General features: G+C 48.1%; 8 protein-coding genes across 8 annotated transcripts; 5 read left to right on the top strand and 3 right to left on the bottom strand.

Annotated features, from left to right (window-relative positions):
• Positions 1 to 1,307: 1,307 nt before the first annotated feature.
• Positions 1,308 to 3,018, bottom strand: F5147DRAFT_632557 (GRASP55/65 PDZ-like domain-containing protein). Its single transcript, XM_041432828.1, has 6 exons — positions 2,712 to 3,018; positions 2,382 to 2,656; positions 2,277 to 2,323; positions 2,149 to 2,220; positions 1,722 to 2,095; positions 1,308 to 1,664 (listed from the first exon to the last, which is right to left on the bottom strand). Exons 1-6 carry the CDS (start codon positions 2,971 to 2,973, stop codon positions 1,477 to 1,479), a joined length of 1,218 nt encoding a protein of 405 aa, XP_041295306.1. The 5' UTR covers positions 2,974 to 3,018; the 3' UTR covers positions 1,308 to 1,476.
• Positions 3,019 to 3,027: 9 nt separating this feature from the next.
• F5147DRAFT_684673 (uncharacterized protein) lies at positions 3,028 to 5,698 on the top strand. The gene has a single exon (XM_041436620.1). It carries the CDS (start codon positions 3,239 to 3,241, stop codon positions 5,627 to 5,629), a length of 2,391 nt encoding a protein of 796 aa, XP_041295307.1. The 5' UTR covers positions 3,028 to 3,238; the 3' UTR covers positions 5,630 to 5,698.
• Positions 5,699 to 5,856: 158 nt separating this feature from the next.
• Positions 5,857 to 9,160, top strand: F5147DRAFT_684675 (fungal-specific transcription factor domain-containing protein). The gene is made up of 12 exons (XM_041436621.1): positions 5,857 to 6,133; positions 6,365 to 6,378; positions 6,447 to 6,588; positions 6,644 to 7,429; positions 7,479 to 7,648; positions 7,744 to 7,837; positions 7,902 to 8,298; positions 8,356 to 8,486; positions 8,537 to 8,576; positions 8,634 to 8,730; positions 8,784 to 8,826; positions 8,891 to 9,160. The coding sequence occupies exons 1-12, from the start codon at positions 6,027 to 6,029 to the stop codon at positions 8,946 to 8,948; spliced, it is 2,079 nt and encodes a 692-aa protein (XP_041295308.1). The 5' UTR covers positions 5,857 to 6,026; the 3' UTR covers positions 8,949 to 9,160.
• A 171-nt stretch (positions 9,161 to 9,331) lies between these two features.
• Positions 9,332 to 11,024, top strand: F5147DRAFT_684681 (uncharacterized protein). The gene is made up of 8 exons (XM_041436622.1): positions 9,332 to 9,473; positions 9,565 to 9,622; positions 9,703 to 9,874; positions 9,936 to 10,091; positions 10,144 to 10,256; positions 10,349 to 10,497; positions 10,556 to 10,703; positions 10,758 to 11,024. The coding sequence occupies exons 1-8, from the start codon at positions 9,419 to 9,421 to the stop codon at positions 10,927 to 10,929; spliced, it is 1,023 nt and encodes a 340-aa protein (XP_041295309.1). The 5' UTR covers positions 9,332 to 9,418; the 3' UTR covers positions 10,930 to 11,024.
• Positions 11,025 to 11,062: 38 nt separating this feature from the next.
• F5147DRAFT_81174 (glycoside hydrolase family 16 protein) lies at positions 11,063 to 13,674 on the top strand. The gene is made up of 11 exons (XM_041443462.1): positions 11,063 to 11,378; positions 11,436 to 11,998; positions 12,051 to 12,084; positions 12,136 to 12,211; positions 12,262 to 12,360; positions 12,415 to 12,437; positions 12,490 to 12,520; positions 12,572 to 13,164; positions 13,214 to 13,241; positions 13,300 to 13,444; positions 13,497 to 13,674. The coding sequence occupies exons 1-11, from the start codon at positions 11,163 to 11,165 to the stop codon at positions 13,582 to 13,584; spliced, it is 1,896 nt and encodes a 631-aa protein (XP_041295310.1). The 5' UTR covers positions 11,063 to 11,162; the 3' UTR covers positions 13,585 to 13,674.
• Positions 13,675 to 13,800: 126 nt separating this feature from the next.
• Positions 13,801 to 18,333, bottom strand: F5147DRAFT_81238 (uncharacterized protein). The gene is made up of 22 exons (XM_041443472.1): positions 17,933 to 18,333; positions 17,718 to 17,881; positions 17,601 to 17,671; positions 17,480 to 17,541; positions 17,280 to 17,428; positions 16,942 to 17,229; positions 16,822 to 16,888; positions 16,564 to 16,767; positions 16,451 to 16,503; positions 16,289 to 16,398; positions 16,048 to 16,237; positions 15,774 to 15,999; positions 15,694 to 15,718; positions 15,557 to 15,638; positions 15,423 to 15,497; positions 15,216 to 15,362; positions 15,082 to 15,165; positions 14,840 to 15,028; positions 14,705 to 14,788; positions 14,553 to 14,650; positions 14,308 to 14,497; positions 13,801 to 14,257 (listed from the first exon to the last, which is right to left on the bottom strand). The coding sequence occupies exons 1-22, from the start codon at positions 18,216 to 18,218 to the stop codon at positions 13,970 to 13,972; spliced, it is 3,132 nt and encodes a 1,043-aa protein (XP_041295311.1). The 5' UTR covers positions 18,219 to 18,333; the 3' UTR covers positions 13,801 to 13,969.
• Positions 18,334 to 18,485: 152 nt separating this feature from the next.
• F5147DRAFT_543891 (uncharacterized protein) lies at positions 18,486 to 18,858 on the top strand (the record flags this gene model as incomplete). Its single annotated transcript, XM_041430294.1, has 3 exons — positions 18,486 to 18,564; positions 18,625 to 18,739; positions 18,804 to 18,858. Coding segments are annotated over 3 exons (249 nt in total), but the record flags the coding sequence as incomplete, so codon positions are not given.
• Positions 18,859 to 20,050: 1,192 nt separating this feature from the next.
• On the bottom strand, positions 20,051 to 20,788 carry F5147DRAFT_546733 (uncharacterized protein; the record flags this gene model as incomplete). The annotated part of the gene is made up of 1 exon (XM_041430333.1): positions 20,051 to 20,788. A coding segment is annotated over one exon (738 nt), but the record flags the coding sequence as incomplete, so codon positions are not given.
• Between the last annotated feature and the right edge of the window lie 619 nt (positions 20,789 to 21,407).

Consider the following 21,407-nt stretch of genomic DNA (forward strand, 5'->3'; position numbering starts at 1 on the left):
CCGCTACTTTCGCCTACGGCCTTCTGGATTTCTACGTACTTATATATATATTGGACTGACTACGAGTATTTTCATTATCCAAGTAGTAGGGAGCCGTTTCCCGATACTTAGTGGTCAAACCCGATATTTCATAGTTCTTAGTTGACATTGCGAATATTACCGCTCTTTCTATCTGAAATACCCGTCGTTATCATATATCCGCATACCGCTCGCTTTCCCGACGTTTGCTATCGCCGTTCCCGCTAACCCGCTAAACCCACACCCAAAACCCGCTAAACCCAAAACCCGAAAACATCGGACCCGACGCTTTGGCATCGGACATCGTAGATATACCTTCGGACTTTGTTTCCCGCGCTCGGACTTTTGACCGTTTTATCATTTCACTAACTACAGACCAATCCAATAGCTAACCCCTCAGGTCAAATGCACTTGTCTTGCAAGTATAGCAGACTAGGCTGTGCACGACCACAACACATTTTATATTGCTGGCTACTTACTTCATGTAGTGCCCAGCGATTGTTGTATCTCTACAATGGTGCTGATGGTGCTGGAGTTGAGAGACGGTGCTGATGGTGCTGATGGTGCTGGCATTGAGAGACGGTGCTGGTGGTGGCACCCTTGAGACGATGCTGATGTCCAGGATGATGGTGCGTGGCTCAATGGACAGTGCCACATAATAGTGATGGCCAAAGAACCTAGTTGAGGGGTGTGGAAGGCATTGTCAATGCCTACAGTGGGGGGTAGATGATGGTGACAGTGGTGGTGAAGGGCGAGGGGCATGGGAGTAATGCCTCCCTCCATTTAGGAAGGTTAGGTGCATGGCAGGGCGCATCAGGATGAGGAACTCGGTTAGTATAGGCGGCAGACAGTGCCAAGCTGCTTACCCATACAGTGTACACCAAATAGCAGAAGTCCTAGAATACATGGGACAGTATATAACACTGGTGTTGAGTATTATTGCAATGAAGCCTAATAATAGTAACTTTGGCACATATTAAACCACTATAATAAGGCTTACTTATTGGGAAGGTCAGGTGGAAAAATGGGCGGACAAACCTAAACATGTGACATTTTGTTCATATGCAAAAAATCTGACTTATAACCTATATATACTGATGCTTTTTAGCTGCCATGACAGATTTGAAGATACAACAGAAGTGCAACTCCCAGAATCAACAAGTTTGGGACTTGGAGATCCTCACTGAGAGGTTTGTGATGAACCTGTCATACATGCATTAGGTAATGCGATGCTAAATTTCCCACGAACCTAAGGTCGAAACGCTACAGTAATTCGAAAGCTTGATGATCGGACACAGAAGGCGGAATGAACCTGTAAATGAATAATATGTCGTACAACGTTCGATGAGTGATAGATGTGAACGAAATCCTAGAGCTCGATGTACTAGTGTAGTACACCTGGTTATAGTAACGTGGCTCTAAATAGTCAGATGTATTCGATTATGCGCCATTCGGTCATCATTCAACAGAGGTCAGACTACCATAATCCGTGGCTTCCGTTCCAGATACGCTGACCGTTCCATCGTGATCACTGTCTCCCTCATCTTCATCATCGTATTGTGACTCTCCGGTTACCGTAAACATGCTAGTACTGAACTGGAGGGCTCTTGGGTTTGGGCCAGAAAACATTGCTGTTACTCCAGTACCTTGATGTGTGTAGATCCTTGAGTGAAAACGAAACTATGAGCGGGGTGACGAATCACCATTGAGGGAGCCAAATGAACGGCTGGAGCTCGGTGTCTGTGATACGGGATTCGGCGTGTTTGTGGACCGTCTCGGTGTCCCAGGACGTGAAGCAGTTGATGCTGAGTCACGCCGGAGCACGTCGCCAGCGGATCGTCGCCCTTGCGTAGTTTCGTTGTAGCGGGTGGGACGAGGATGTGCAATGTCACTTGGGCGCTGGTGAACTCCGAAAGAAGGATGTCTCCGATCCCCTAACTCGAAAGATCGTGAACCTTGTGAAACATCGGCAGGAACAAAGACCTGCTGATCCTCAAGGTCGCTATGAGAATTCTGGGCGCCAGCGCTTGATAGGCCGTCCGCCGTCTGCGACGGAATGCGATGGAGAAGTCCAAAACTATCAAAAATAGTCAGTCTAATGATCTCTTTGAATTATATATATAAACAAACCCGAAAACACATCCCAACAGTCCTTCGCCACCCCAATGGCGATTGGGCACTAGTACAACCTCTCTGAGATTACTGAGAAGTGGCAGGTCAGAGAAATGCAAGAAACGATCTACAGCACCAGAACGTACTCGAAGTCATATGAATAAACATAAACTCGCAGCGGCTTGTCAACATGCTGTGAATACAAAATGTTTAGCGGCCCAAAATAGTACAAAACCCAGAGAATGTCATACAGCTTCCACGACATCGTAAAAATCGTTCTCCGCGGTCAATATGCCGCCGGACCATCCTATTATCCAGTCACCGTATGGGACAAGACCGGCACTTTCTGCTGGACTTCCTTCTAGGACTTCAAGAACGTGCCAAACATTGTTCGTCGCATTCTCGAATTCGCACATCCGCATGCTCAAACCCAACAAGGAAGGCTGGGGAGAGTTCTCAACGTCATCTTGTGGGATCGATGCTTGTTGTGCCAAAGCCCAAGCCCGCGAGGGAACAATTGGTACAACTAAGTTTAATCACATTACTAACGCCATAAGCATATCGTTTGAGACTAGACACACCTCGAGTTGTGCGCGTTTTACTATTCCAGACTAAAAGATTAAGCGTCTTCTCCTCGTGCTCTTCTACTATCCTTTCGAGCTCTGTAGCATCTATGTCGCTCTCAGCGTAGAAAGCGTCACTGCCATCGAAGCCAACGATGAAGTCGAAGAATGGCTCTATAGACGTCTGCGAGGCTGGTGATGAAGCAGTGACTCGTAAGACATGCAAGGCATGGGATTTTTGTGCCTGTGCTGCAGATGTCGATGATTGTCCTGCTCCCATTAGAGTCTACAGAGAAACTTTAAGTCTTACTACATCAATTGCAACGGTGTTCGAGACAGTAGTACTAAATACATTGTTTGTCATTATTTGTTTTTAACCCTCCTTGAACCCTACACCAAATTTTCTTCTCCAAAGCGCGAGTCGCGTTCATTCGGGGTGTCGATACTATTTCGTCGACTGACTCCATGCGGCATGCGGTGAGCCAGTCCGCTTGTTTTGTAATTTATCGTGGTTTGAGCTGATATTCATTTGAGACAGCTAACTTATGTTACTTTGTCGCCGTTTACTTCCTCGAGTACACACCCCGATCCGTGTTTACGCGCAACAATTAATTGGCAGCCAGATCCGTGGCAAAGCTGTATCTCACTCGAGACTTGCCAATGACACTGTGCATAATGCCTTGCCGGAGGCTGTGGACTTGGCGCCTATGCTTCACCGTACTTCCCGTGTTGAGAAAGAGCTGTTGGAAAGAGTTGCGTGCATTTCAACATGGTTACCTCCACAGGTGCAGAAGAGGTCTGCAAAAGTGGAGAAAATGGTGGAAGCTCTACCCGACCCTTTTGCGGCCTACGCGGAACTGCGAGCACAGGATAAAACGCTGGCCGCGTCTTTGCCGCTCCCCATTCTTGTCGCTCTCTCTGAGAAGGCCACAAAGCATGGACTATCGACTATCGTGGATGGTATTGCTACAGACTTACTGGACGGGATTATCACCACCTCAAACCGCCAGCTCCGAGTCGCTACGGCGTTGCTGTCAGCGACACACCACAATCCGCCCATTCTTGACAAGCTGAAAATTTACTCCCTCCTCAATCTCCTTTATCAATTCCACGCGCTTTCTGAATTAAGTTCCGTGACTATCTCCGCATTAGTCAAGTGTATTGTCGACAACCCCGGCATAGATCCGTACGATGCAAAGGCCGTGGATATCCTCCTCCCTATCTTCCATCAATCTCTTACAAACCAATCTGCGCCCAAAGGTGCGAAATCTATGTCCTATCGCCCTCCGGGTGATGTTTTCATAGCTTTCGGCCTGGTTCATAAGTTGATCATATTCGACCGAGACAGGCATGCGCTCCGCCTCTTCCAGACTCTCACCGTGACCTGCCATATCCCAGCAGAAGCCTTCACAGAAGTGTATCATACGTCTGCAAAGGACAACAATTTCGCCTTTGTGGTCAGGTCGACATTGGTCAGAGCCTGTCTCCACTGGGGCTGGTATCATCGTGCACTCGACATCGTGGTCACTGCAATCCGGACCCGGGATTCTACTGATATCGCACTCATTGAACTGGCGCTTAGCACGCTACACCTTGCTCTGCACAACGCATCTACCAATTATTTCAAGCAATGTACATGGCTTATATGTCATCTCATTAATTCCGCCGACAGTGTTATCGTCCCAGATAACATGGTTCGCCTATTCTACGACAAAGCCATGCACTTGCAAGATGGTTCATCCGCGGAGATTCTCTACAAAAATACACAATCCCCAAGAGTTATTCGGAGGATGAAGTACCCTCTTCCACGAGGATATTCATTAACGTGGCTCATGAATCATCTTACGATCACCAGCCACAACATACACCTGGCTCGGACATTAGCCAAGCAAGTCATCGACGAGATGGAGCCAATACCAGTGCAAGACCGGGCTCATTTCATTGCCCTCACTGCATCCCATGGTTTCTCCTCCTCCGCACGCACACTGTGGGAGCGTTATTCCGTCGGAAGGGATCGCGAAGCGGTCCTTGGCAATGCTTCCTTGATGCTTCGCATGGTCAGCATCTTTTCCAAGCTCATATATCACACCAAGGCCGAGATAGAGGAGCCGACATCAAGTCAAGACGAGGGTAACCCAAGCACAGCTTCGACGCTCGACGAGCGGCAGAAGCTATTGGAACACTTGGTCCAGTTCGCCGAACTGGTCGTTGGCGCTTTTCGCATGTCGAAAGGCTCTCCAGAGGAAACGTCTCATTATGATTTGAGCTCATTGGCTCGTGCCTACATTACACTTGGGCATGTTTCCGAAGGTCTGGATATGCTCAAAGTTCTACTTCAGCGCTACGAAATTCCAGATCTCTACGATATTAACATCGCACTATCCGCTATGGCTGAGCTTCATCCGAAGAAGGCAGTGGGCGTCCTGAAAAAGATGGTTGAACGAGGCATACGCCCTGATGCAGTGACGTTTGGAACCATTATTCACCATGCCATCCTTCACGGCGAGATGAGGCTTGCAGGCTACTTAATTGGTCGTGCCAAAGAGCTTGGTTGCGAGGAGCTGTCAGCCAAAACCACTGCTTCGCTTATAAGGGCGAGTGTCAATGCGGACGGGGCTCCCAAATCGATTTTGAAGGAGAATCTACAGCGCGCCTGGGAGATCATTCAATCAGGGGACGTCTCGAGCGTCGTGCACACGCCCAACACCGGGAAATACTGCATTTTTGCATCACTCCGCCTTGATGACCCGGTGATGGCGTTCAAGTTCTGGGAGACGCTGGTGAAGGAGAAGACTGAATGGGGGGACAGGAAACAGGTGTTTCAACGACGGCTTATTGCCGATATGATTCAACGACATTGCCAAGAAGGTGCGCTGAGTCGGAGTCGTGGTCGACAAATGCTAGCTCAGTTGAGAGAGAGGAGGGTACTGTTGTAGATCGTTATGCGGATCGCAAATTGTAGACATAAACTATTCACCCTACATAATGACAACGAGTAGCTGAAATTGCGAAATTACCTGAGTAACTAGATTGGTACATATCGTTGGCTGCCACATAGGAGGACGGTTATTTGTGTGTATTTTGATACTTCCTAAATTGGGTGCGGGGTAAACGGGCCGTGTATCTTTGGGTGTGCACTCGCCTCAGAAAAGCTCTTGTCTTAATTTTGTCTAGCTGGGAGCCGGCGTACCTGGGCCTATAATATCTTACCCTGCTGCCAAGAAAAGCACACGAGAATTACTAACCAAGTACCCTCATTAATCACCGTGACTACAAGAACTCACTCGTTTCCGGTTCCGTCTCCATCAGCACCTCAGAGTTTCATTGTCACGCATGCCTGCTGTGCGAGCAAAAAAAGACGCTAAATCTGTCTCGCCTACATCGTGCGACGCAAGTCCAAACGAATCTACAACCGCCGAAAACAGCAGAGGCCAGAGAAAGTGCGTCCGAGTCCTCATAAAGACCGATGTTTCTCCGTTGAGCTTGAAACTGTTCCCCATCCCATTCATTCCTACCTCCTTTGCGTCTAACCCGATTCATATAAACTTCGTAGCCGAGTCGAGCCTGATCCAATACTATCGGTGCAAATAGCAAGCTTGTCATGTCATTTTTTTCTCTGCTTTGGTAAAGATTCAATGTTCTGACTTCAAATCCCCTTCTGCTTTCAACAGGCGGCAATCTCAGAGTACGTTTTAGCGCTCATTTCTCCAAGGATGATCGAGATTGAGTTACTCCTTCGCTTCTTTCGAACAGGCTGTGATGCTTGTAGAGCCAGAAAGGTCCGATGCGTCCGAGAGAATCTAGAAGATTCAAAGCAGTCATGCAAACACTGCATAGCGCTTGGAATACCCTGCACTTACGATTACCGACCAAAAAAGAGAGGGCCTCCCAACTTGTAAGTGCTCCCCCAGGGCCACACCCTTCCCTCGATACCAATGCTAGATCCTTAGATATCTCCGTCGTTTACAAGAAGCTGCCGCTGCCGCTGTTGCAGCTCAATCTGAGCAGAATAATCAAACAAACGATGTTGCATCAATATCGCCTATCTCTGCTCACCAACCCCTTGCCAGTCCAATACATTCAAGTCTATCCCCATTGCAGCAGCCCATACAGCCCCCTTCCCTGGAACCCATCATGGCCCCAATCCAGACTTCTGCTTCCATCATCTCCCCATCTCGATACCCTATCGCGGCCGACTCATATCATAATCATTACTCTCCTGTTAATACGATTCTCCCGACATCAACTAGTAGCGCCCTACTCCCTCCGAAGACAGACGATAATCAATCATACCCCTTTTCCGAGACATATGGCGGATTCCCCGCATACAATTGGTCTTATAAACAACATCAGTCCCTCCCGGTTCTAATTCCGAATGTCATACCCCCACTTTCATATTATTACCGACCTCACCGCTTGGAAGATATCGCTCCCCGGGACAGTATTTCACTCATTATCGCTCTTTTCTTCGATTTTGTGTATCCGCTAACCCCATGTATCCACAAGCCATCGTTCATGGCGGACCTGCACACCAAGAGAGAAGAACGCGACCCGCTATTTTTTGCTCTTGTCATGTCCACAGTAGCATCAACCTTGGTGCAAGTACCACGATCTTATGTACCGATGGAGCGCTCTGTTGTGCGAAAGCTTGCGCAAAGATGTTATGAAGCCAGCCGACATATCACTACTGCAGCCTACGACCCTCCCATGTCTATGCACGTTATTATCCGATACTTGTGCGTGGTTCGGTTATTTTTCATGACTACCTCAATTCATTATTGCCAGCGACTGTATCTACCATTTTTGCGAAGGTAATGATGCCGCGCAGCACGCGGCCTTCGGCGAAGCGGCTCATATTGCCGTTACTCTACGCATGCACGAGGAGTCATCCTACGAGGGGCTTGACCCCATTGAATGCGAGGTCAGACGGCGAACATTCTGGTTACTTTTTGATGGTACGTTTTGGATTATCTCATTCTGTATCATTCATCGATGCAAAAACATCATGTTTGAATACGCACAAAATAAAATTTAACCTTGAGATCTGCAGCTGACAAGTCGATGTCGATTCTCTTGGGACGCCCCATATGTCTTCGCGATGAAGATTGCACTGTCCACTTTCCGAAGGAACTCGATGACGAGTAGTAGGTCACTTTTCTTTTCGCCCGAGAATCAACCAAGCTTATCATTTGTGACTTCTCTTTTGAGCATCATTCACAGTGCATACCTGCCTCAGCCGCGTGGCAAGACAGCCCTGGTCTCAGGATTAAACTACATCTCCAGGATTTTTGCACTTCTCGGTGAAATATTAGTTCGTATCAGAGTGGATAAGCGGTCGCCTCCACAGGGTCAATTTGCAACTGCGAGACTGGAGGAGGTCCAATCTTTGCACTCGCGCATTATGGGGGCCCTCATCCACACACCAGAGCCCCTGAGGCTGAAACAAACGCGTCGGCACAGCCGCCTTCCAGCGGAGTGCGATGGCGCTGGGTTCAGACAAGCCACGTTCGCGGAGGTCAAGGACTTCTTCGAAAACCCCAAAGCTTCACGTGCGAACGCCCTGAACCCATTCCTTGTCATGCAAGCAAATCTTTATGTGACTCAGGTGAGTTGTTACTGTAAAGCAGCGCCGCTTAAAATCCCGTTAACTCTGTTGACTAAGCAACTCGTTCGATTCGTGGTGGAGCAATACCGTGATGAACTCATTACGGCTTTGCAAGGTAATATTGATGAACACCAGGTCGCCGAGGATAGGGAAGCGGTCGCAAGTGACCTGCTCAATATTCTTCGCAGGCAAGAACTTTTTCATTTGACACGGTGCTGTTAATCTTTTTCCCCCACAGTATTCCTATCCAGTCAATCGCTACTAATGGTCCTTCGCTGGTGAGAATCATCCGTATTGATTTTGCACCTATCAAGTAACACCGCTGTGCCACCTAGGTGCACAAAGTGCGATTTGTCGCATCCACCTTGTTAGATGCTGTTCGGAAGGCGGAGACCGCTCCGGTATCCGCTGCCCGTGCCCATGCTTTCCTGTGTGCGTTTCGCGCGCTTATCGCTGTGCCACTATCTCTCTGACACGCTTCTTAGGGGACTTCCTATCTATTCTGTCCGAAATCGAGAGAAATTATCTGTGAGTTGCGGTCATCAGATTTCATACGTGTGAAGTCTGTGGAGCTCATTGCTATGTATCCCAGTCTCGACGATGATCGTGACGGCACATCGAGTGGCGACGGTGGCATGCCCATGATCTAGCAAAATAGTACATGATCTGTGTGCTTCTTTTTGTCGTCCCTGTATCTGTGGTTTGTGTATCGTATTGCTGGACTCGTCTATTCATACATACCGATGTTCTTTCTATACTTATCGATATTCGATATTCGTTCAGTCAGACTGTGTCAGCTCTCTCCCAAGCTTGATATCTTTAGTATTAGAGTTCAGAACAATTCCACCACATTCGTGATTGGCATATGGATGTCAATGGTCTATCTTCAGAATAATGACACCCGACCTCGAATATCAAGGTATTATTTTGATTTGACTGAATCCTGACTGTATTTTTGTCGGATTGCTTGAGAACAGGGGAGTTCCATGTTTGGTCTGGCGTGACTACCCTGTGACTTCGCAAAGTGGTTTTGGCCAAATCATTGACCCGCGTTCAATTCCTATGACAGTCAGTTGGACGTGATTCATATCGAACTTATACGTTGTCGTGCCAATTCGTCATGGACACACACTACGAAGGAGGGAGCAAAGGCGACCCGGTGCAGATTACGGAAGGTTGGACAATCCCTACAGATTGGCTCCATACACTGACAGGAGACGCGTCTTCTTTTGGTGCATTGACGATTGAACCTTGGTGGTTATGCAGATGAAGCAGCTGTTTATGACCGCCAGATCCGATTATGGGGCCTTGAAGCCCAGCAACGGTGAGTGCACGATCGTTTGCTACACAATGAGCAAACATGACTTGCTCGCATACTTCGAGTACTGAACTGGCCATTGATAGAATGCGAAATGCCACCATCTTGGTTGTCCGACTGCGTGGTACCGCGACAGAAGCAATCAAAAACATCGTTTTGGCAGGGATAGGGAAACTTGTCATTTACGACTCAGAAGAAGTTAAGGAGGAGGACTTGGGAGCTGGCTTCTTTTTCAGAGATGAGGATGTGGGGAAAAAGGTATTACAAATTTCAACCCTCGCAGATTTTTTGTGGCTATTTATCGATTTTTTTCTGATAGAGAGTAGATGCCGCAAAGGCTCGAATAGAAGCGCTGAATCCACTTGTTACAGTGCAAGCCCTGAGACATCCGACGCTTCTAGAGCAGGGGTCTTTAGAAGCCCTCATCATGAGCGTTGATTTGGTTTGCATGACGGATTGGGACCGCGAAGCCTTGGTAAGTTCGACGATTCTCAGTGTGTACTCGTTAGTTCATTTGCTCTTTCTAGATTAAGATCAACAATCTCTGCCGGCAGTTTGGGAAGCCGTTCTATGCTGGTGGTACATTCGGCTTGCTCGGTTACGTCTTCTGCGATCTGCTCAAGCATGATTACATTTCTCCGTGAGTGGTCTCTATCCATTGTTCTGGATGACAGCTCGTCTCTATTGGCTGTCAATCTTACTCCATTTGTCGTCTAACATTATTGAGGAAAGTGACCGATCGGCACCCAAAGAAGCACCAAAGAATGTGAAAGCAACTGCATCCTACTCACGGCTGTCGACGGCTTTGCAGCATCGGTGGACAGGTCTGACAAAACGCCAGACAAAGGAACTCAACCCCGCTGTGGTGCATATCATTCTAGGTATGAATCAATCTCACGCTCTAGTTCCAACACGCACGACCTGATGTGCACCTGCTAGCCCTTTGGGAGTATCAACATATACATGAAGGCAAACTTCCAGATGATATTGACGCAACCTCTGAGCTAGGGCAGATAGCCAATTCTATCCTTGCTTCGTCAGACGTTAACCGACAAGTTCTGACTTCAGTTCCTCCGGATTTGATTCAGTACGCATTATTAAAGTTACCTGTTTGGGGATAAAAATGACGTATGTATTCCAGTGCAATGAGCACATCAGCTGTGCACGAGTTTTCGCCGACATGCGCAGTTGTTGGAGGGATATTGGCGCAGGATATTTTGAAAGCTCTCGCCGCTCGAGAAGCGCCGATAGCAAACTTTTTCACGTTCGATGGAAACACAGGTAGTGGATCTGTGTGTAGGATGAGCATGTAGTTGATACTGTTGGGCCATACGTGATGTTTGTTTAATTATTTGTGATCTCTCATCACCACGGCAATATTATCAAAGCGTGGTGTTACAATTTCAAAGCAGGCCGGGCACGCGTGTAGCGTGAGAAAGTCAATTCGTCAGGTTTAGACCACAGCGTTGAAGTCACCGTGGGTCAGGGCACCCTGCGAATATCTTCCTCTTCCTGTTCCCGAGTCATCGCTCTTCCTCTTAACTCCATGGTCCCCCAGCAACAACGTCGGCCTCCTCCAAGCGCCCAGGAATATTACGCGGTACCACAGAGTCCGCAAGGTTCATCCATGCAGGCCCCGTATAACCAGTCGCGACCCCCAGCAAGGTCTGGTTCTGCAGGCAGCCAGATGCAATCAGGTAGGGGTGCTATCGCACAGGGAGTAGCTAGTGGTCAAATTGGCGGGGGATATGGTCCTTATTCTGTGAGCACTCTACTTCTCACTCTGTTGATCTTGCGGTGAACTTGTTGGCGCTTCAAGTACAACCCATCTACATCTCAGAACAACGGCGTTCACAACCCTTCACGATTCAGTGCCCCCGCCTCTGAGGTCTCTTCTGTGACCGGTGAAAAGCCTGGCGGTCCCCTAGGAACCTCGTCTACCGTCCCACCATATCTGTGGGATATCAAGGATCCAGATCTTGATGACGCTCTACACAATCCAGATCCAGTCAATGATGCCGCGCTCGATAGTTCTTTTACAATTTTCTCAGCTCGAGGATGGGCAAACGCATCTGCACTCTTCATCCTCGTCGTTGGACTCATCACGCTGTTCGCTGGATACCCAATCATACATTATTTTACCTTACCAACCGACACGACAACAGGATACAACTTGGGTGGGATAAACGCTTCGGGTCAGATACCGCTACTCCCAGGCATGCCGAGTCTCATAGATGCCGCCACCCCATCACAATATCACTACCGAACGGGCAGCGATGGAGATACATACCAGTTAGTATTCAGCGATGAATTTAATACAGACGGTCGAACATTCTGGCCTGGAGATGACCCATTCTGGGAGGCAGAGAACCTTCATTATTGGTGAGCGTGAACCGCGTGAGATTGTCAGCCGATATAATACTTCCTGATACAGGGCTACTGGTGACCTCGAGTGGTATGATCCGCAGGTGTGGCAGCACCCAGAGTTTGTGTCCATCATGATCTGACATCTATCGCAGGCTATAACGACTCAGGGCGGTAACATGGTAATCACTGTGTCGGAACAGCCCATAAACAACCTCAACTTCATGAGTGGTGTGTGGAATCCGCCAATGTGATTATCCCTGTTGACTCATCATTTATAGGCATGGTCACAACATGGAACAAGATCTGCTTTACAACGGGATACATAGAGGTCAACGTGAGCATGCCAGGCACGCCTCTAGCTCCTGGTTTCTGGCCTGGTGCGCAAAGTTAGCTATCGGGCACTATCTATTTTTACTGACACCGTTATTTAGGTGCGTGGACCATGGGCAACTTGGTGGGCCATTATAATCTGCGAGACTTTCAGCGGTAATGACTAATATTGATAGGGACGCGCCGGTTATGGAGGCACCACCCAAGGTTAGAGTGTGAATTTGTATGTTCTCTCACTTGTGTCTTATATTTCTGCAGGCACTTGGCCATACAGCTATGACACGTGTGACCTAGGAATATTGCCTAATCAGACTCAGAATGGAGTTCCTGCTGCAGCAGCCACAGGTGGATCCGGCGGCGGGCCTCTGAGCTATCAACCAGGTCAACGACTCCCGAGTTGCACTTGCACCGGTCAAGATCATCCTGGGCCTAACGTAGACACGGGACGTGGAGTTCCAGAGATCGACATTTTCGAGACCCAAGTCGACGTCAGCGTCCTTGAAGGCCAAGTTTCGCAATCCTTCCAGACCGCACCGTACAACTATCAGTATGAGTTCACTTCGACTACACCTGCTACGACTATCCAGAATTCCCAAACTCAATTGAACTCTTACAAGGGTGGTGTTTACCAACAGGCTTTGTCCGCGGTCTCCTACATCAGTAGTTCGAACTACAACGGGCAGGGCTTCGCGACGTATGGCTATGAATGGTGGTCAAACCCTAGCAATCGGCCACAGGGATACATTCAGTGGTACAGTGAAGGCCAAGAAACATGGAAAGTTACATCTGCATCTATTGGGGCGGATGCTACGTCTCAGATTTCGGCACGTTTAATTCCCGAGGAACCCATGGTAAGTTGTTTGTTATATGACTTGTATCAACGTTTGACGCCATTTGCAGTATATTATCCTGAACCTGGGTCTCGCTCGTGAGTGGAACCAGCAGAGATATATTTTTCGTTGATCACTGAACGTGTTTCACCGTAGCTTCGTTCCAGGAGCAAGACTTTATGCACATGCAATTTCCGAGTGAAATGTATATCGACTACGTTCGCGTCTACCAGCGGGAAGGCATCCAAAATGGCCTGACCTGCGATCCACCAAACCGCCCCACTGCGGATTATATCAATAAGTGCGTATCCATCATATCCTCTTGCTATCAGTCAATATCTCACATTGCGCAGTCACCTGAACGCATACACCGACCCCAACATCACAACCTGGGCACAAGGTGGATATCAATTTCCCACAAATACTCTCACCGGGTGTTAAGCTGTGGCCATCCCCTGGTTCGTGCTGTGCTGTTGTGTAGTTAGTCATGATCTTTTATAACCATACGCCCTGCTTGCATTATTATACGACCATAGCTATTGCGCGCTGGACACTTCATCCCCTCCTTAAACCCTTATTACGCTCCCTCCCATAAAAGGATGTCCTGCCCACCACGACTGGTCACGTACTGACTTCGCGTCGACATACATGGAACTTTACTAGGTCCTTATTATTTCGTGGTAGAGACATTCCTTCATAGTCGTTACCTATCGTAAATAGGATCCGAGACCACAACATGTGAGTTAGATGGACTATCAGTATACCGAGCTCACTGATGAGTGAGTACAACGTATTAGAACCAGGGATATATGCCATGTGCAATAATCTAACCCAGCATCTTTCTGAAGTCATCTTGCCCCTTCTTTCCCTTCTGCTCTGGTGGCTGGGCGCTTGAACTCGATGGCGCCTGCGTGGCACCAAGACCAGGTTTGCGGGCACGACCAAGGCCCGCTCTCGGCCGAGATCCAGTTGCCCGAGGTACAAACATGCCCCCAGTTGCTGGTGGCGGTGCCGCAGGCTGGCCATGGGAAGGCCCTGCCTGCTCTTCAGAAAACTGTAATACATTCCCGCCCAAGATGATAGGTTCAGTCCTAAGCAGTAGCTTCCCAGCCTCCTATAAACGTGTCACTAGGATTCTGCGGAGCATGTGAACGCAATACTAACAGCAGGATTTTCAAGTTCGACCACTGCCTCGTTCAAAGCAGCGAAGATCTCAGTTCGTTTAACGAGAGAATGTTTCTCCAGGAGCTGATGAAGTAGTCCTTCTTGTGTTCCCGAGGGAATGTTTCGAATTCGAACAGAACGATTTCGAGCGTCAGCGCGGCGGCCCAGACCTGTTTCGGCTGTGCGTTCTCTAAAAAGCGGATAAGGTAAATTTGTTGTACAGTAATACGAGAGAATGACTGAACTTGTTCTTCGCACGCACGCGAGAATCTGTGAAAGTGACCGCGATACGCCGATTCTTCAGTTCATAGTTATTAGCAGCAAGCGCAGCACGAGCATCCGTCTACAAAGCGACACAATGAACAACAAATTAGTTGCATGTTCGCAAAAATCATACCTCTGATTCAAAATCGACGAAAGCAAAACCTTTGGACTGTCCGCTCTTATCCTCCGCAAGGCGGATTTCTTTGATGGGTCCATACTGACAGAAACAACCCTTAGCAACCAACCACTGCACATAGAACGGGCTCACAGTCTCAAAGACTTTTCTTAGGTCTTCCTTCGTCGCAAATTTGCTTAGGCCAGCAACATAGAGTTCTCGCTCATTAGCATCTGCATCTGATCTCTCTTTCTTACGCTCGGGATTTGAGATGAGCACGCTGATAGCGCGATCGGGCTCCAGCTCGCGACCATGGAGCTCGAGTGCTCGTTCAGCTGACGACTGCCGCGCAAAAGTCAGGTGTCAACAGTTCATACAAAAAGAGTATCACAAACTGGAGATGTGTACTGCAAGTAGCAAAAACGTCTTGTAGCTTTGAATTTCTTGCTTGGCCATCGTACATCAAAGATAAGGCCATACTTTTGGAACTGAATCAGGTTGGGATATAACGCGCAGAAAGATGACTCACTTGGCCGAACAAATCACGAATAGATGCGTCATCGAACTTTTCTGGGAAATTCGTGACATACAACGTAGAGCGCCAGGCTAGATGCACGCTGATCTCGGTCTCATGTATTCTCTTCTTGTCCTTGGTAAGAGCAGCTGGCACACTGTCCTTAGGAAGTAATACACGTGTCAGTACACACGATATGGTCCGTAAAATGATGTGACCTACCCTATCATGAAATTCCACCGTTGCAACTAGTGTTTCCGGCATACGGGTGAATTTGATGTCTCGGATATCGCCACACTGGATGCGCGGAAGTGAGAAATATAGGAGGAGCAGAGTTAGGAGGATAGAACACTCGCGTCTTTGAACAATGCCCTTAAATCGGCTTCAGTCGCCTCAGATGGTAGGTCGGCAACGAAAACGGTGCAGTTCTCTCGATCACTGATCATGAATTTGTGTGAAGTGAATATCCTTTCGAGTATAAAGGCACCCATACCGTTTCAGGGAAACAGGTGGAGTTTCTGGAAGCACAGTCTCATTAAAACCTCGATGCAATAACGGCGATGAATAATTTACCGAGGCGAGGCTTCTTACCCCCACTGGTTTCAGTAAGGGGTTCTTCCTCAGCTTTCCGCTTCCCTTTCGTGTCGGCTGGAGCTAAAAAGTCGACATCCATAGTTTCACTGGCAAGCGGTGTTGAATCTTGTGCTGCACCTGTCGCGGGAACAGATACAGTTGGCATTGATCCAGCTTGCTGCTCTGCATACTGTGCTGCCGCCGCTGCATATGCTTTCTCGGCCTCCTAAAATGCAGTTGAGTTGTTACCAAATTATTATGAGAGCGCACTTACCCGCGCTCTCCGCGTTTCAAGTTGGGCTCTTGCTTGAGTAATTTTATATATGGCTTCCTCGAGAGAAGAAAGCGACCCGTGCGCATGTTCAAAGTTGTGCCATGCATCCCAGAGGGCCTCTGGATAATCCAGATTCTTCGTGCTCATGTCTTGGAAGGTTTTGCGAGCAAGATCATGGTGATATGTGCGGCTGGGAACAGTTAACTGAACATCCATGTAAATGAAAATGAATGGAGCGCACATGAGAACATCAGTGTAAGCCACCCAAGCCGCCCAGCTCGATTTATAGTGGACCGCTGTGGAAGCCCATAGTTGCACGGCAGCATCCGGAACGTCCGCAAGACTGAGATACTACATAGAAGGTTTTGCTAAGTTTATTTGCGGCGCTCATGAATTGACATACGAATTCCGACAGGAACTTCTCTAGCCTGAAGCGGGGATCTCCACTGCTCGATGCTGAAGGAAGGGTACTTGTCGTTGCTATCAATAATTGGGTCAAACAGCATACATTCTTACCTTGGCGAACCATCGCGATCCCATCCTCCACGACTTTGATGAGGGTAGCCAGACTATCCCCGTCATCATGACCGCCTTCAACTGCGCGCTTTGCCGCGCCTGCGCGAGCGAGAACCAAAGGTACAATCTGGTCAGCGTCAACTTCAGGATCACTCTTCCTGCCCCTACTAAACAGGGTTGTTGAGAGTGCACGAGCGTAGGCAGCTGGAAAAAATATGAACAAGAAAACGAGGAGTGGAGTCCAACACCATTATTTACCTTGAATATCTTCATTCTGACCGGCATCCATCTCATCCGCACTAGCCTCGGACTCTTGTTCCCGTTCCTGGCGTGAGAATAGGCATGGTGAGGGAGCGAGTCAAGGTTTGTTGAGCTTACCAGGAAACGAATGTATCGTGCCCAAACTTCGCCCGAACCTGGTGCGCTGCGTGTCGCACGTTGCCAAAACTCCGCACTTTGACCTTGTGAATTCACAAAATCAATGTATCCAACCCAGAACATTTGTGTTGCCCGTTCTGCGCCAAGCTCGCCAGAAAATTGGCGTCTTGATGCCTCTGCAAGGCCGCGTTCGTACAATCCACAAAGAATAAGATAATCCGGATCTCTTCGACGTCGCTCTGCAGCGATGTAGGTTGCGTATGCATCGAGTGAGTATCCAGCAGTTGCCTAAACGGAGGAACAGTCAGAAATTTACGAAGAAAAAGTAGTTTGCTTACCAATACCATCTCTGACGCCTCTCGTTTCTCATATTCTTTGACAGCCCGTGAGCGCAATTTTGACACAGATATGAGAAGCGATTCGTATTCACTAGCAGGCTTGTGCGCAGTTGTAAACGAGGAGTATGATTGATAGGTGTCCTGATGCTCTATGGTTGCGACCTCAGTATCGAAAAAGTATATGAATGATGATATCTTACTGGCGTGCGGTTGCTGGAGACGAGCGAGCAGGATGTTTTCGATCACGTTGACCAATAGGGGCCTGACATATCATAAGCGAGCTGCTACGAGTCGTCGAAGCGTCGAAACTTTGCAACGCACTTCTTATCCACCGAGGCCTTCTCCAGTATCTCAAGCTCCCAGTTGTAATACTGATCCCAAAGTATATGACTCTGCGTGTCGTCGGCATTTAGTAATGTGTTGCATTGAAGAACTTACTTGTGATATGTCACCAGCGCCTTTGGAAACGACAATCGACATGAGTTCCCGAGTCCAGTCATCAGAAAACAGCTCTCCTAGACTATCTGGTTTGACTTCCAACCCAGAGAAGTGTTCGTGACGGTCGGCTAGGAATTCCAGATGCTTTTGCAAAATGCAGAAGGCTAGATGTAGCCTGTCAATATCTCCCAGAACGTATATTGTAGCTCACATACACATGTAGTCCTGCTCTGCCTTCGAATATACGCCCAACACCTCCAGTGCACCCTCTGGCGTATTTATATCATTCGCGGCAGTCTTCGCGTCAATGAGAGGTAGCCAAACGTCGTCCGGTGTTGCTATATAGTTTGTTGCCATTTCGAGAGCAACTAATATTTGATCCTTGTCTTCCATAGACTTTGCCAGGCGAATGTGCTGCACATGGAGGTCAACACTGTACGAATTCGTGGATAGTCTTGTGAGCGTGTCAGCGAGAGCATCGAGAGCGACAGACTCGTCCATGACGCGAGAAAGCGAGCAACTGAGAGCTGCTTATTGGTTTTGATGGCCAATTACGACTGCGCCAAGTATTGAATATTGAATGATCTAGTTGTTGAATTCGATCGACAACTTGTTGCAGACCACGGTGTAGAGCGGACCCCGAATACTCATTACTCAATAATTCGCCGCGACTCCAACTATCACCTGGCGGGAATCGGCAGTCAGCGGGGCCTGAGGCCTGATCAGTGGTTCGTTCATGACTACCACACACCCACTTGAAGGAGCACAATGGAATTTACCCCATGTCACCCTCAACCATTCACGTTTCAGCAAGCTATCTCCTTCGATCCCGAAGTTTCTGCCGATGGTATGTTATCACAATTTCAGAGAAGCATATCCAAGGACCAACTTGAACATCAAATATCAGAGATCAGTCGTCTTCAAAACTCAATTTCCCATCTAAAACGCACGCAAGAAGAACTCCAGGAATATGCAGACGACCCAGACATCGCACAAGCAATCAAAGAAAACAACCAGACGTTGTCAGTACAAGGCAGTACATGGACTTTATTGCGCTTATTAAGATCGACGCACGCGTTCACACAGAGCATCGCAAGATGAGCGAATATTCATGCTCAAATTGGCGCTCACTCAGCGTGGAGAGTCGAATGCCACCGGCGCTCATTATGACCTTCCCCCTGAATCGGAACTTGAAAATGGAAATGGCAGGCATGTCAGTGGTGGATTTGGGACTGGTGATATTGGACTTGAGTCGTTGGACGCACCTCTCCCGAGAGACAACTCGGGTCATGTGCCATCCAATTCGACTGGGGAGGATGAAGAAGAAAGCGGTGTGCATTTGTAGTCCTACGTTATTCTTGATCATAATTGCCGCATTGTACATGATCTAATCACTTTATGCATTGGTTAAACAGGATGTCGCGAATTGATCCTTCCAGTGCCAGTGAGCTCTGTTTAATGTGCGTATGAAACGGGCTCTCGATTCCAATGCGAATGGTTCTTCGTATTAATCACCGATTCTAGTTCTGATATACACTCGAGCTTGAATATTCCCGCTACCTTTAGGTAGTGGGTTTTTTAGGGTTCTGTTTTTCACGAGATTCAGCGAATTTTGCGTGTCCGTGCATAGCCTTATTAAAGTCTGTTGCGTTATCTCAATGCGCTGCTTGTGGGTCTCCGTATGGTTGCTGGTGCATTCGCTGACAATATACTTATCGAGGTGAGTACCTTGTTCTCGTATATTCAGCAGTACATATTTTATCTATAAGAGAATTTTATTAGTGTTCTGCACGCGTCATTCCATTCCTTTGATGACATGATAATATGTCATGCATTGATCCAACGCCTCGACCGAGGACTCGTCATGATCTTGAAGGGAAAGTATTCTTATAATCAACCGGTCATAAAGCGTGCTTAATATACAAAAAATCCAGAATCCGTATGCAAGTAGTTGATGGAGAACAATTGCAAAGAACTGGTCTTGACCATGTTTGAATAACGGGGGAAATTTAAAGGTAACAGGAAACTGGCAGCGATACATATATAATAACCAGTCAGCTTCCTAATCCACAGGCCCAAGCTTTCAGCCAATCTTGACAAAGGATACAAAAAGATGATCGAAGATGGGACGCCGCCAAAAGACCATGATCGGACGGAGAACTCCCCATTTGCTGAATCATCCTTAGTTCCTTGAGCGTGCGCCGGCGCGGCGATAGTTTGGAAATAGAGAACGTCAAAAGCTCTACTTTCATGTCCGTGCCGGTAGGCTCACATTCAGCAAGCGTGTGCGCGCTATGCGGAATGGGCAATGAAAAGGTCTGGAGATTGCTCAGTGGAGCCCGCGTCATCCACTCAGGCAGCTTGTAGATTTTCGATGCACTATCGCGGTGGCAGATGCCACACTGGTGCCGAGTACTGTCGGTTATCGTGTGTGTGATGGAGATGACATTAGATATAGAAGCAAGAAAAGCCGCTCCATGGTCGGTCTTGATGTAGGACGGCCATTGGCGAGTCATGGATTCAGTACCCATTACCATCAAGGTTTTTGGGCTGTACAGAACTGGAGATTCTTCGTGGCTGTCCGCGCGGGACTTCCAGACTTGAAACAAGCAACCTGACAGAAGGCCCAGATTCTCAAAGTCGACTGCGATGGACGGTGCAGCGAGCAGGACGGGGGCCAGGGGACTGAGGTCTAGCCCAGATTGCATTTGTCCGAATTCGTTGAGCGAAAGTCCTGGGATGGAACCACGAAACTGTCCCATCCACATTCTGCGTACATGCTTCGCGTAGTCAAATTTGAATTGATGGTCTTGCTGAGCGTATGCCTGCTGCATACGTAAGGTGTCCACGAACGCTGTCACGTTGCGCAATTGCGGGAGCAACACGGTGTGAAGAATTTCGGGCAACACCGTTTTCCTGACCTCTTTGGAGACAAGACAGAGAGCGAGGGCGAATGAGTATGGGTTTTTAGACTTGTATGGTGCAATCTGAGAAAAACTGGGTTGTGCCGCATGTTTAAGGATCAGGAGGACCAGCTCAACTGGAAGGTTGCCAAATGGAAATGAAAGTTGGGTAACAGGTTGCATGATGGAGGAGTAGCTAATGTCAAATTTATTTGAACTATGCAGGAGTCCTTAAATACTCACCTCATAAACAATGTCCACCGCGGCGTCATCCACAGAAGTGGAAACGCATTGTGTGCAGTGGGACCAAAGGCAAACCAAAAGTTGTCACTCGGTAGTCCACAGCAGAGTCATTGTTCCTTCTAGGTCGCATAATGTGCTCTTGCTTGGGACCATGAGATATCGCTCGATGGTCTACAATGGAATGTTTGGTACTTCTAGGTCGCACAGTGTCATGATGCGTTCTTGCTCGGGACCAGTATTACTGTCGATTACTCATCGTCACGGTCACGGGACCCACGGCGTTGTGACACAGATCCATACATTAACCATTACTACTAATTCTAAAAAAAAGCCGAATACTGCACAAACTGGACGTACGCCAGGTAAAGAGCCTAGGGCGGTGGTAATGCCATCACAATATTTTCTCCATGGTATAGTACGTTGCCACCGTGACTGGTATGACTAAAATTGTGATTCAAATGTTGTCATATCGAGCTAAAGCCTTGAAAGCTTGATGGCATGATGAATAATTCAGCGCTCAACTATGACCTTAGTAATGGTTGCA

This window comes from Suillus discolor, assembly GCF_016758755.1.
Source record: "Suillus discolor strain FC423 chromosome Unknown F5147scaffold_15, whole genome shotgun sequence".
Taxonomy (NCBI): Eukaryota; Fungi; Basidiomycota; class Agaricomycetes; order Boletales; family Suillaceae; genus Suillus; species Suillus discolor.

Bases quoted from the DNA above. Each gene is read 5' to 3' on its own strand.
- F5147DRAFT_684673 (XM_041436620.1), top strand. From the start codon at position 3,239: ATGTTACTTTGTCGCCGTTTACTTCCTCGAGTACACACCCCGATCCGT.
- F5147DRAFT_81174 (XM_041443462.1), top strand. From the start codon at position 11,163: ATGGTCCCCCAGCAACAACGTCGGCCTCCTCCAAGCGCCCAGGAATAT. The intron at 12,085-12,135 runs GTGTGGCAGCAC...CATCTATCGCAG, and splicing joins TCGAGTGGTATGATCCGCAG to GCTATAACGACTCAGGGCGG. The intron at 13,165-13,213 runs GTAAGTTGTTTG...CGCCATTTGCAG, and splicing joins TAATTCCCGAGGAACCCATG to TATATTATCCTGAACCTGGG.
- F5147DRAFT_684681 (XM_041436622.1), top strand. From the start codon at position 9,419: ATGGACACACACTACGAAGGAGGGAGCAAAGGCGACCCGGTGCAGATT. The intron at 9,474-9,564 runs GTTGGACAATCC...GTGGTTATGCAG, and splicing joins CCCGGTGCAGATTACGGAAG to ATGAAGCAGCTGTTTATGAC. The intron at 10,704-10,757 runs GTACGCATTATT...TATGTATTCCAG, and splicing joins GTTCCTCCGGATTTGATTCA to TGCAATGAGCACATCAGCTG.
- F5147DRAFT_81238 (XM_041443472.1), bottom strand. From the start codon at position 18,218: ATGGACGAGTCTGTCGCTCTCGATGCTCTCGCTGACACGCTCACAAGA. The intron at 17,230-17,279 runs GTAAGCAAACTA...TCCTCCGTTTAG, and splicing joins AGGCGTCAGAGATGGTATTG to GCAACTGCTGGATACTCACT. The intron at 16,768-16,821 runs GTAAATAATGGT...TATTTTTTCCAG, and splicing joins TCAGAATGAAGATATTCAAG to CTGCCTACGCTCGTGCACTC.
- F5147DRAFT_684675 (XM_041436621.1), top strand. From the start codon at position 6,027: ATGCCTGCTGTGCGAGCAAAAAAAGACGCTAAATCTGTCTCGCCTACA. The intron at 8,487-8,536 runs GCAAGAACTTTT...TTTCCCCCACAG, and splicing joins CTGCTCAATATTCTTCGCAG to TATTCCTATCCAGTCAATCG. The intron at 8,731-8,783 runs GTGCGTTTCGCG...CACGCTTCTTAG, and splicing joins CCGTGCCCATGCTTTCCTGT to GGGACTTCCTATCTATTCTG.
- F5147DRAFT_632557 (XM_041432828.1), bottom strand. From the start codon at position 2,973: ATGGGAGCAGGACAATCATCGACATCTGCAGCACAGGCACAAAAATCC. The intron at 2,324-2,381 runs GTATGACATTCT...TTGTATTCACAG, and splicing joins TTTACGATGTCGTGGAAGCT to CATGTTGACAAGCCGCTGCG. The intron at 2,221-2,276 runs GTACGTTCTGGT...GCCACTTCTCAG, and splicing joins GTTTATTCATATGACTTCGA to TAATCTCAGAGAGGTTGTAC.